Source organism: Poecilia formosa, unplaced genomic scaffold (assembly GCF_000485575.1).
Source record: "Poecilia formosa unplaced genomic scaffold, Poecilia_formosa-5.1.2 Scaffold31, whole genome shotgun sequence".
NCBI classification, from domain to species: domain Eukaryota; kingdom Metazoa; phylum Chordata; class Actinopteri; order Cyprinodontiformes; family Poeciliidae; genus Poecilia; species Poecilia formosa.
In genome coordinates this window covers 1475328-1487935 of record NW_006799970.1, presented here as the reverse complement: position 1 = coordinate 1487935, position 12608 = coordinate 1475328, and the positions used below count along the sequence as shown (strand labels likewise).

The following is a 12608-nucleotide window of genomic DNA, read 5'->3' as shown; positions in this document are numbered from 1 at the left end:
GCAGCAGCATCAACAATAACATGCCGCTCCCAACTGAAGCATCAGCGGCAATAACAGCGCCCTGTCTTGTACGATAATAGATGCGTCACAGGGATCACAAGATTTTGAGAGTTCATCTCATATTAGAAATAAAATTACGATAATATAAAACCCCGTCCTTCATACTCTCCCCTCCCACAGGTGCTACGCCATATCTGCGTGACCTCCGGCTGTGAATCACATTCATGAGAGGTTCAGAAGTTAAGATATCCTCTCTTGCAGCAGTGCATAATGGCACGATGTGAAGAGAATCGTGATGTGGATTCCTTAGTGTTCTCCAAAACCATCGGCGTGAGGAGGAAACCACCTGGAGAACCAAGCGTAAACATCACAGCTGAAAGTTTACATTAAAACTCACTCTGCCAGAGACAAGGTGTGAAGCTAACTTATTCTAGCTGCACGTCAGTAAACCGTTTGGAGCTGCTCATTACTAGCAGTACAGCATATGACGACAGCATAAGCTTTAAATATTAATACTGTTATTAGCAATGCATCCATGTAGGCAAGTCACAATAAACAATAAGTCAATTAATCACGTGATAAATAAAAAAAAACTTGCGCCTTTTTTTTCCCTCTTTTTCTCTTTCATTTGACCAAAACCTGAATGATAAAAGTTTTCAGTCTGGTGTTTTGGTCTCAAATATTACATAAAAAATAAAATAAAATAAAAATTGTTAACAGAGACTTCATAATTTATTTTATTTGTTGTTTCTGTTGTTTTCTTTATTTTTGGATCTTCCAAATGTCTTCCAGTTCCAGTGTTTAAATGTTCATTATAATTTAATGAATTCTAATTAATTCATTAAAGACATTTTCTTTCTTTCTTTTTTAAAAAGAATAATAATTATAACAGAGTGTCGTTTATATTAACTTCTGGAAAAATTGTTGCCACTTCTTAGATTTTGTTTTTAATATTGTTCATTTCCTTTTAACTCTTCTTCCAGTTTCTTTTTAAAGTCTGTTTGGCTGTGAACACAACAGTTTGACCTCAGTCACATGAAATAAATCTAGATTTTGCTATAATTGGGTTTTTTTTTGGTGGGGATTTTTGAGAATGTGCTCTTGCAGTTTTTGTTTGTTGCCATTTCTACTGTTTTACTGAGTTGAAAATGTTCTCAACGCAACAATGTAATAGTTTATCGCAATAAGTTCTGGGAAAATTTATGGTCCTGCAAAATTTGTTACGGTGACAGACCTATGCCCAGAGATCCGAGTTAGACAATTGCCCCTTTTAAACAATAATTAAATTTTATTGTTTTTCTCCCTATTAAAGCCATTAACGCTAAGAACTCACTGTGCAGAGCGTACCCCGCCTCTTACCCAATGACCACTGGAAATAGCCCCCCTCTTGCCCTTACCCCCTTGCAATAAAAAGCTGGTATAGACAATGAATGGAGGAGTGGAAGGAAAATGTCCTCCTCTTATTTTCTGCTGCTGAGGCAAATGGGCGCTATAACTTTTATACTTGTTTTAAATGCCTAAAGTTTCCCCATAAAAAATAACTGGGAACACCTTGCACTACTTCCCAGTACTCTCCGTCAGCCATTTAAGCTCTAAAACGGGTCACAAGGGGCGAATGTGACTTGGTTGGGATGAGCAGTCGTCCAGCAAATTTAAAGTCGTTGGTTCGATTCCAGCGTCCTCCTGCCACATATTGACGTGCTGCTGTGCGAGAGACGTAACCTCTAGTGGCCGATCGGTCTGCCAGTCATTGTGTGCAATTGGGTGAATGTGGATGTAAAGTCAATATGACTAGAAAATGCACTATACATTTTGTCCAACCATCAACCAACAAGATATGTTGCCTTTACAATTCAGCTGTTTTATATATTTTACCGCTTTTTATAAAATCCACAGTTTGACTCGTTGCACGAGAATATTTTGCTTGCAAAAGTTTCTTAGGCAAGTCTTTACGGTGGGTTGCATCACCACCTCTTTAACATTTGAAACCTTTAGCAAGTTTTACTCTTCATAAACAATTCATATATTAAAACATTGGGATTTTTTATTTATTTCAGAATACCAATAAAGACTTGAAGGAGGGTTTATAGTTCTCTAAAAATCCCTCCAGAGTACAGAAAACTCACACTTGACGCTAAAGGAAATTTTCTGACTTAATTGTTGCCTAAAAACATGAACCAAAGAGTGATTTTGTGATTATGTCTCAGTGCTGTCAATCATGTCATGAACGTTCAGGCTGGTTGTCACGGCCACCAATGACAGTAGATAAACAGCGCTTACACGAGGATGATTGACAGTGCTAAGATCTTCCTCCCAGTTGTGATTGGTTGCTTCTGACCAGGAGTGGTGTATATCTGCAGAGGGTAGTAGCAGCACTGGGTTGAGGTGGAGAAGCTCGATTTTTTTTCACAGATTATCTTTCCCAATCAATACTGTCATGATTGAGTGATAGTTTAAACAAATATGTAAAAAGTTACATACAGCAACTTTAAGCAAAGCAAACTTAAAGTTTTGCGGCTGCAGTAAAATGTTTAAACGCTTTTCTTTTGGGACTGCTCCGGCAGAGTTTTGCGTTTGCCATGTTTGCACTTCTGGATCTGAATACTTCGCCTGTCACCGCATTACTCAAAGAAATGAGAACCTCAAGAGATAAGTGGCACAGAAACACTGATTCCAAGTCAGTTAAAGTACGCTTCCTTTGGCACTTTAACTCATTTCAAAGTCTAATAGTCGTCACCCTCACAGGCTTAAATAACATATTATCAATATGGTGGACTTTCTGAGTCAAATCTTTCCCTGTGTATCGACTCTTTCAAAGAAGCAATGATTGGGAGCAATTTTCTCTGTCATGCTGCTGTGGGCCTTTGACCTTTCCCTCTTCTGGCCAGTGTCTCCACTTATAGCCTTAAACTGCTTCCTGCTTAGCAGACATGTAGCGAGCATCCAACTGGATCCAAGACTCAGACATTTCTTTCTAAACCCTTCCCCTCTTTCTCTCTCAGGTGGTTTCTGTGCTGAAAGAGTGATTAAGTGCCTCCATTAATAGACTTAATTAATGACTCTTTTCTTACCAGGAACTGGCTGAGAGTTTTCAGAGCGCAGCCGGTCTGCAGCAGGCAGATATGCATATATGTTAATGTAATGATTTACGGACAAGTACGAAACGAAAAGAGAAAACAAAAAATGTGGTGAAAATCTATTAAACCAATAACGATGGTAACCCTTCTAATTTGCAAGTGCATCCTCTTTTGCAGCCAAACATATTGGTCCGTAACAGAGTCCAGCACCTCCGCAGGAAACAGCTTGCCTAATCCAAACTGCAATAATTACTCATTTTACAGCTTCCTCTATTAGTCAGCATGATCCTGTCAATGAGCTTCATGTAGAAAATGAGAGTCCATAGCTAGAGGCCAGGCGGCTGCTGGGAGCCTGGAACGCTTTTGTCACTATGGTGGCAAATTTAAGCGCGGATGAAAATGTTTGTTAAACAGAAACAAACACAAATATGTTGGTACAATTTACAGCAAAGTGAGCGTCTCTAGTTGATCTATTCATTATACAAATCGGCGTTATATAGAATTGAGAGAAACATGATACATTTTTCTATTGTTTTTTTAAAGTGGTATCTTCTTTTAATATTGTGTCTTTTGCATCACTCACTGTCAAAAAAAAAAAAAGTGATCTCTGCACTTCGCAGCGTGACGCCTGCGTTTGCTAACCGGTAGTTTGACCCACTCTTCCTGTGCAAACCGCTGAAGCTGTCTCAGGTTTGAAAGGCGGCGTCTAAGCACTGCAATTTTCACATCTTTCCATAGATGCTCAACCGGATTAAGATTTGGACTCATGGAGAGCCACTTGAGGAAGGCTCGATGTTTTTCTCAGCAGTGCTTTCTTAGCTTGGTGTTTTGAGTGCTTATGAGTCTTCGTCTTGCCTTGCACCAATTCACGTCACTGAGAGCGGCAAAGTAGCCTCAAAACTAAACTGAGCCTCCTCTGCGTTTCACAATAAAAATGAAGTACTAAACTGAATGTAATGATGTTTATTCTCATTGTAAATTAGAGAACAACAAACAGGACTTTATAGAGCCCTAAATAAATGCACTTGATATTATTTAGGGCTTTCAGAGTTAAGAGGGTAAATGCAAAGGCATGCTACAGTTTTATGATTTTTTTTCCCAAAATTGATCTCCTACTGCACAAGTGTTTGTAATCCATTGCATAACATCCCAATATATTAGTGGCTTTGGGTTTGAATGCTTTTTGTAAGGCACTGTCTTTAAGGTGCATTAGATAACTGCTTTTAATTGAAATCAGGAGAAATCTGGAGAAATGAAGCTTTGTTTCAATAAGCAATGAATTCAGCACCAAATTGTCCCCAACCAAAGAATATCCTGTTCACCAATCAAAAGAACTTTAAGCTACACGTATCGTTCCCAATCCGCACAAAGACTCATGGTAATTCTTAGGCTAATCTGTGTCTTAAAGGCTGTGCAGCCCCCATTCCCTCCAACGTAAACTCAATCAGAGATCAAACAACAGATCAAGCAAATGTGGGATTTACAGTCATGTGTAGAAAATGCTCACAAGTGCTGCGTGAAGGCTTACGCGTGGTTTCGACCCACACACATGTAACCGTTGAAACCTAAAGGAAGGCGTGCAGATGAGCATGCAGAGGCAAACGTCGGCTCACGCAGCAGCCAGAACCGAGCGTCAGAGCAGATTAAGCGGCAGACGCTGTCACTCCGCTGCTCCCCCAGCAGCAAACAGGAGTGATTTCCTTTGAAGAGCGCAGGTAGGCTTTAGAGAAACGTTGGGTCTTTTTATATTCCTGTGAAGAAGAAAGCCGTCTGTGTTCCCCACAAACAGGTTGAGTCACATTAACCATTTGTGTAGCTACCTAGAACGATGCTGTTTTACAGTGTAGCCCTGGTGTTTGGACCATCTGGCGCGCGCAGCACCTCAGAAAAGTGTCCATGTTGAAACACGGGCAGATACTTCCTCTTTTATTGCACGCCATTATCGGGCTCAGTACATAGTGCAGGATTCGGAGGATTAAAATCAGCTCCACCATAAATGATGCGATTATTCATTCCAGTGAGAAATAAGAGTTGAAGGTCACAATAACACGGGCGTTAATATTGAGCGCGGTGACAGCTAAATCGGAGCAGATATTACCAAAATATACACGTTCTGCTTTTAATCTTGAGGCTTTTAGTTTTTTTAATGCCTCTATTTTCCATCTCATTTATTTGTCAGCCTCTTGTCCTCCTCCCTCATTCCTTCTCTTCTCTCCGGATTATTGCTGGTTACAGGTGCCAGCGGTGTCTTGGCCACGGCACAGACAAAGCCATGCCAAGTTCAGCATCACTGCTGGCTGACAGGCCTGTCAGTACAGAAGCAGCTGGGAATTTTGATTCACCAGCCAAAAGTGGACAAACAAATATTTTTGTGTGTTCCAGCTTCATTAGATCCTACAGATGAGCTTCACTAAGCTTGGCTCCAGGCTTTATGTAATTACTGAAAGTTCAGGTTTCCATTTTTCTCTTCTGAAACAGTTAATCTAGACAGGAAGGCTTTCTTCTTTATTTTTTTTATTTTTTTTTCCAAACTCTCGTGCTGATTTTTGGAATTTCGTGTTGATCGTGTTTGTTATGCAGATCGAAGATGTTTCCATTTAAAGTAAATTATGCATAAAATAATTGTATTCCATGTTTGAGGAGCGAGGAAATCCTTTCTGCCCTGTAGCGTCTCCCAGAAAATATTTGAGCAAAACTCCATCTGCTGCAAAAGCAGCTCTCTTTGTGCAGCCCGGGAAGGGAGCAGCTGCCACACACGGTCCCTGGTATACCGTCCCCCTCCTCAGAGTGAACCAGCTGCTACAGATGTAACCCATAATGTGCAAAGAGTCTGGAGCACGTAACCTCAAGGAAGCCTTAAAACAACCAGCTTGAGAAACACCGCCACACGCAAACTCTCTGATTGTGAACTTTAGGTGAGGGAGACATAACGTGCGCGATATAAACATAAGTTTGAAGAGTCTATGAGGCGGATTTACATTTGGGGGCAATTTGCCATCTGCTCGCAAATTATAAAGGGCGCCAGTGGGAGCAACGAGTTCTGCAGGTTAGTTGAAGAAATCGCCCCGCTCTACAAATACAGGCACAGCCAGCTAATTTCAGTAATGATTCTACCTGAACCACCATGAATTAGCACAAAGTTGAACCCAGCAGACGTGCTGATAATTAAAAATGGCCAAAAAGGTAGAAACAGCTTTTCCTCTCGCCGCAGGTCGCGTACACATGAATCTGATTTCCTGTGCAGGTATTTAAAAACCTGCTTTCTGGTCTAAACCTACAAGGCTGTATATCGACTCTACCAGTTAAATTAAATGTGAGTTCACACACTAATCAGATCCTGCACACACACACACACACACACACACACACACACACACACAAGGAGAAAGTATGTCTTTCTATCTTCACAAGGACTTTGCATTGGCTTTCATTCATTTTGTATTCATTTGTGTAACCTGACCCTGACTGCTACCCTTAACCTAACCTAGACTCAGTTCACACCTTCATCCTAAACTTAACCCACAAGCCAAAAACAGCACCTCTCCCTACGGGTCCCCACAAGCAGCAGTGTGTCCTTACTGCAGTGTATCAAATTCAAGGCCACACACACACACACACGCACACACACACACACACACACACACAGGCAACTGGTAAGTCAGTAATTAACCCAATATTCAATTAAATTCAGTTTATAGAGCACCAACTCCCAAAAATGTAATTTCAAGGTATTTTATGGGACAAAGAATCAAATTTATCTCAAATTACTTACTATCAAATTCAGTTCAAATTCTGTTCACGACACAATATGTTCCACTCCAGTCTAATCATAAAGTCAAACCCAACATGGTCCTTTCCCGCCCCCCCACATTTTGCTGTATATATTGAAAACATGCATTGCACGATCAATTCCAGCCAATCATATCGTGCAGTTGGTAAAAGTTAGATGTGCAGGGATAACATAGGGATAACTTAGGAAACTTAGGGATAACTTAGGAAAAGCCAGGAAGACCCTCTAACTGTGAAGCAACAGTGACAGGACAGCGTCCTCAGGTACAGTCGACCCTATAAAGCAGCTGGTGAGTATCCATACACATTAATACATTAATAGACGACAGAATCTCTCTCTCACTGTTGTGGCATTCAGAAAATACAAATAATTCTAGTCATTCTAATTAACCTGACGCAAAAAAAAGTTTTAAGTTGATTTAACTTTAGACGACGAGGGAAAAAAAGAGCTTTTTTTCTTTCTTTTTGGTTTTAACTGCATGTTTGAATCAGATGAAAGATGAAATATCTTTTGTATTAAATAAGCATCACGCATGTCATCCTCACTTGGAAACTTGTTGCATAGAGTCTTTTTGTTGCCTTTTACAGCCTGATAAATGAATAATAATAATAATAATAATAATAATAATAATAATAATAATAATGATTGTCACACACCAGTAGGAGTTACAGCTTAGCTACTGAAACAAAACTCATAATAATATACTCCATATGCTTCACACTCTGAAAGCCCTGACTAATATTCCCTACAGAGCTGGTAGCACACCCAGTGACAGTTCCTCATTAAATAATATAATAATGCATAAATGGCTTACAATTCAAGCAACAGACAGATCGTCAATGGCTGTGTACGTAAAGCTCTATTAATCCTATTGTTGCAAAATTAGAAGTCAGGGGTTGGTGAGATGTTCATGTTCATTAGGCTCTTCAGGCCATTTTTTGGAACGAAAAGGTTCTTTTCTCCTTATTGCACATTCTAGGGACAGATATTGTATATACTGTGACACTAATACTCTATTTAGACCTCCTGGCATTGCATGGCATCATGTGATGGCATATGAGTATTGCTCTTAAATTGGGTTTGTGGGCTTTGAGCCAGATTTTCCTCTTTGCCAAGGTTTTGCCCCTTCGCTGTCTGCGGCAGCCCAAACCAACGGCGTGTGGGAGGTGTTTTGTTAAAGCATCCGACAACCCCGTTCGTTGCATCCCCACCGTATAACACCTTGCCTCTTTCCATTACCATTACCGGCATTGCTGTTTTGCAGTAGTTCTGGTCGAAATCATCACATCAGACCCGATAGTGTTATCCTTCTGCTTGAATGGCCCAGTGCCAGACTAAAAAGGGACGCGAGGCGAGGCGGACAAGGTTAATAAAAGCATCGGGCCACTGACTGACGGTTTCACAGGCAGCCGAGAAAAGATGTTGTGCTCTCTTTCAGGGAGGAGCGTTTCCATGAGATCATCCGCTGAAAGGGTGAGAGCATAGTGGAGCACTGTGAAGCCTCCTCATGCTGCATCTTGTCTAGCAGGTGATACATAAACAGCTACTCAGAGTGCTCCAGATAAGAAGGCACAAACAAAGCGCTCTGCCACAGCAGGCTGGTGGCAGTTTGTATGATAATTGATGGATAATAACCTGTATAGTGTACATAATGCTGCACAAACAGAAGGGCAACACAGAAATGAGAGTGGTTTTATAGCTGCCAGGGTGAGAGACAGACATTTCCTTGGGAAAATGCAATGCACATATTTTTTTTATGGCCTCATGAAAAGAGCAGCACAGATACCGTTTTACATCATCTTTAACTCCTCGGGATGAAATATGAAATAATAAAAATGTGCACTCACACACTCCTTTTACGGCGGGCAAAGTTATCCGTCACTCCATGACACAACAACAGTATTCAAAACAATATCTGATTCTTTTTTTTTTTCCAGGGAACAAATGTGCTACAAATAGTCAATTTTAGTTTTAATGTATGTGAACGATAAAAACAAAATAAAACTGAGAAAAATATCGTTTCTGAAAGCAAATGCTTATTTCTTTTGAGACCAAGAACCAGAAGTTAAGAAGAATTGGAATTGGACCAGAAACTCTGGTTGGTTGTTTGCATTCATCCTGCACAACAGGGCGCACTTCTGATGGATATAAAAAAAAAGTGCAGGTGAGGCATTTGGGTTTTGACTGAACTGATTAGCAGGCAGCATGTGATGCAGAAAGCATGATATGTAAATCTCTGCGTTATCTTTACAACACACTGCGAATAGCAGATAAGGGTGTGTTGATTTTAATATCATACATATCAAAACACGTCCCTGGTAGTGATGAGTGAGGAAGAAAAAACATGTCGGTCAGCAAAAATACAAAATAATAAAAAAATAAATAAATAAATTAAAAAAAAGGAAAATTAGGCAGCAAATCTAACCAGGATGCATTCTTGTCCAAGATTTGTTGTAACATTCACAAATGATCTCCCCTTCTGGACATGTTACTGAGAAACCGAGTGGGAAAAGGCTTAACATTTGAAAAGGAATTACATGGAGATTCGTTTTTGCACATGATAAACTACTGTACAGCAATTTTTAGGATGTAGCTGATTGATGTCATGGTAAACTTTGAGTTTAAGGCAAGATTTCTGCTTCAAACTGCCCAGCATCAGAAAGAACATGCACACTTTTATCACAAGAGATGGCGCAAGAAAATCACTAGCTTGGACAATTTCTAGCTAGCTCAACCCTGAATGACAAGTTGGAAACTCAAAGATTCTGTCTTTTTCCGATCTTTCGTTGTGCGAGCGGTTCACACAGCTTGTCAACAAAACTCTTTGTTTTTTTTAGACCAATCAAAGGGAGCAATCAAATCCAATAAACCTTCACTAATGTAGTGTATAACGGAAAAAGACAATAAAACAGCATAAAGAATCAGAATCCAAAAAGTGTAACATTATCTAAAGTTTTAGACGCTTCTGTTAAAGCCACGATAACGGCACCAAAAGCCCTCCTGTCTTCAAAGCAGACTTCTCTTTCAATCCAAATTTATTTTTCCCTTTAAGTGTACTCCTTTCACCTTCAAAGAGGCATCCTGAATATTTAATTTTGTCCTCTGGCACATCAGTTCCTCTGCCAGCAGGATAATGGAGATTGTTTGCACCAAGAAATGTCAGCTGAGCAAGTGTTATCACAACTCCCCGTGGTACGATTCAGCTCACTGTACCCAACCACCATAAAGAAAAGTGCAAGATTTGCCAGAAGTAGCGCCCAACTGGGAACGGGACTGTGTCTGATCAGCAATGTGGACAGTAGCTGTGATATTAAAGCGAGTGCTTATCTGAAGAGTGATCGACCAGTCTAGGCTGTTTCACTCAAGCACACAAGGCACATCGGACAGCACTTTACATTTTGCATGGGCTTAGGCATATTATGTCACTGAAAGCATTTGAAATTAAACAGTCTTAACCTAAAAGTTACTTTACCTGCCTTAGGCCTTCCTTGCTGTTCTGCATGATCCGCAGGGCGTAGTTGGACCTCTGACCTTTGCTGTTGAACTCGATGTGTCCTGTTAGGCCTTCCAATTCTACCTATCCAACACAGAGAAAGAAGAACGTATTCCCCACCACTGCGATATGTATTGAGTTTGTCTGTGTATTAATGCAAAGATAGGATTAATAATTTATAAGTGGTACACTGAATGAAAAGGGTTGGACCAATTAATTTCTAGTGAGACAACATTTGAAAGCACTCTTTAAAATTGTTTACCTAGAGTTTTCTTCTTCATTAGCAACAGTTCCAACATCAAACATTGGTGGGCAACGCGTCAATAAACAGGAGTAAAAAGGCCTGAGGGTGAGTCTCATTTCACTCCTCAGAACCAATTAGCACCATTCAAAACATTTGAATACTCATGTCAAGAGGAGGGTTTGTCCTGGTTATCTGTAAGTGGAGACCGGGTGAAGGCTCAATGCTGTCTGTCTTTTCAAATTGAGTGGTTTACCCTACAAAAGAATGACTAAACGCTGCATAGACAAATAAACTTACTGTCTCAGTATGTTTTATTCCACCACAAACACCATAACGATTAGTCCGATGTACTGCAGAGACTGTGTTGTGCACGGATGTTTTCTCATGAGCCTTGTTAACTTTTAGGAAAACTTCACATACCAGAACTGAGCACTGCTCTCCTTAAATCGATTAGGCGAGTGATGAAAAATTGTAAACCCTGAAAGTTTGGGCAAACTTTACCTTCTCTATGCATAAATGACAATCGTAGACCCATAAACAACGAAGAAACTGTTCCCCCAAGGTGGAAAACATTCCCACGTTAAACAAAAAGCAGGGTGGAATGAAGCACAGACTGTTACAGATAAAATAAGAGTCAGATAAATCCTAAAAGATTGAACATGTCTGTGGTGTGAGAAGCCTTGGCAAGATAATCGAGGTGTAAGATGTTTGAACAGATACTTTAGTTCATGTTGCTTATCAACAAGTATAAAGAAAAGCATTAATCATCTTTGAATCAAAAGACTGCAGGTTCAGTTCCAGCCTCATGTTAGTTAAGTGTTTTACCAAACCACAAGTTGACTACCGGTGTTTAAGTGTGTGCATTTGTGAGTGAAAAGGGTGAATGTGGTTGAAGAGTGAAGCAGTCTGAGCTTCCAGTATGACAATGTAAATAAAGTATTTTGATGTACCATCGTCTGGCAGAGTAAAAGGAATCGGGAACCATTAGAGGAATCTCAGCTTTTCACAGGCGTCTTGCAAAACAGAACCCAGGATTTGTCCATAAAAATGTTTAATTACTTGATTGATGTTAATTAATTGAATAACACAATCATGAAGCATCCATAAATTCCTGTAATCTCCTTGTGACATAATATCAGTGTCAGAATGATACTATGAATGTAAGTGAGTAAGTTTCAGTCTACGGTGTGATGACACACTCATTTAGTTTCTTTGAGCAAGGAAGACAAACAGATTGATATCAAACACGTGCCAACTTTAAGGATTTTAATCCCATTCAGTCATTTATCTCCAACAAGGAAACCCTTCACTTCGCTGACAGCCCATCTTTATCTCTCCTTCATTGTCTCTCAGAGTAATGCAGAGAAACGATAAACTGGCTGAGTAAAGGGAGACATTATCCTCCGTCGGGCAGATCTGACAGGTAAAACACATATTACATTGTAACAAGAGGTGCAGTAAGAAAGAGCTTCGCAAATTTGCAAGAAATCAAAGCTACCACTTTGAGCACAGAAGACTATCCAGAAACTTTGGGGTGTAGGGTCAAAATATTTGCTGATGTGCAACTTACTGAGCAAAAAAAAAAAAGAAAAGAAATGGAGCAGTGTACTGTACAAAAAAGTTCTAAAGTATTCAGTCGCTGATAGTTTAATAGCGAGCTTTGAAGTGTTAATTTTGGACATAAATCTACAGTTTGTAAAAATCTATAGGTGATAAATCAAACTAAACATGATTAAACTGGTCACTATGAGAAAGTAGCATGATTTCCATGACCACAGGTAGAGGCGCTAATGTTGCCAGTGCACTCAAGATTAATACCTGTGCACAGGTACAATCACTTGATAAGTTATCAGACTACTGACTGTGCCAGAACCTAAAAGGAAGAATTTTATTTTCTGCATGGATTTACTGTTTGGTCAACCAACCAGCCTGCTAGGTAAAAACACGACCAAATGAAGAATATAACGTTTTCCTCAGAACTAGAAAGAATTGTTGCCTTAACTT

The 12608-nt window shown here is 39.9% G+C and overlaps 1 protein-coding gene across 6 annotated transcripts in view; it reads right to left on the bottom strand.

The window, feature by feature from the left end:
- The window catches only part of grik4 (glutamate receptor, ionotropic, kainate 4), a 345779-nt gene that overhangs the window by 55242 nt on the left and 277929 nt on the right, over nucleotides 1-12608 (bottom strand). For all 6 annotated transcript variants that reach the window (XM_016670188.1, XM_007549419.2, XM_016670189.1 and 3 more), the window contains one exon: nucleotides 10340-10444. In XM_016670188.1, the coding sequence (XP_016525674.1) occupies nucleotides 10340-10444 (105 nt within the window). The remainder of the gene's footprint in view (nucleotides 1-10339; nucleotides 10445-12608) is intronic.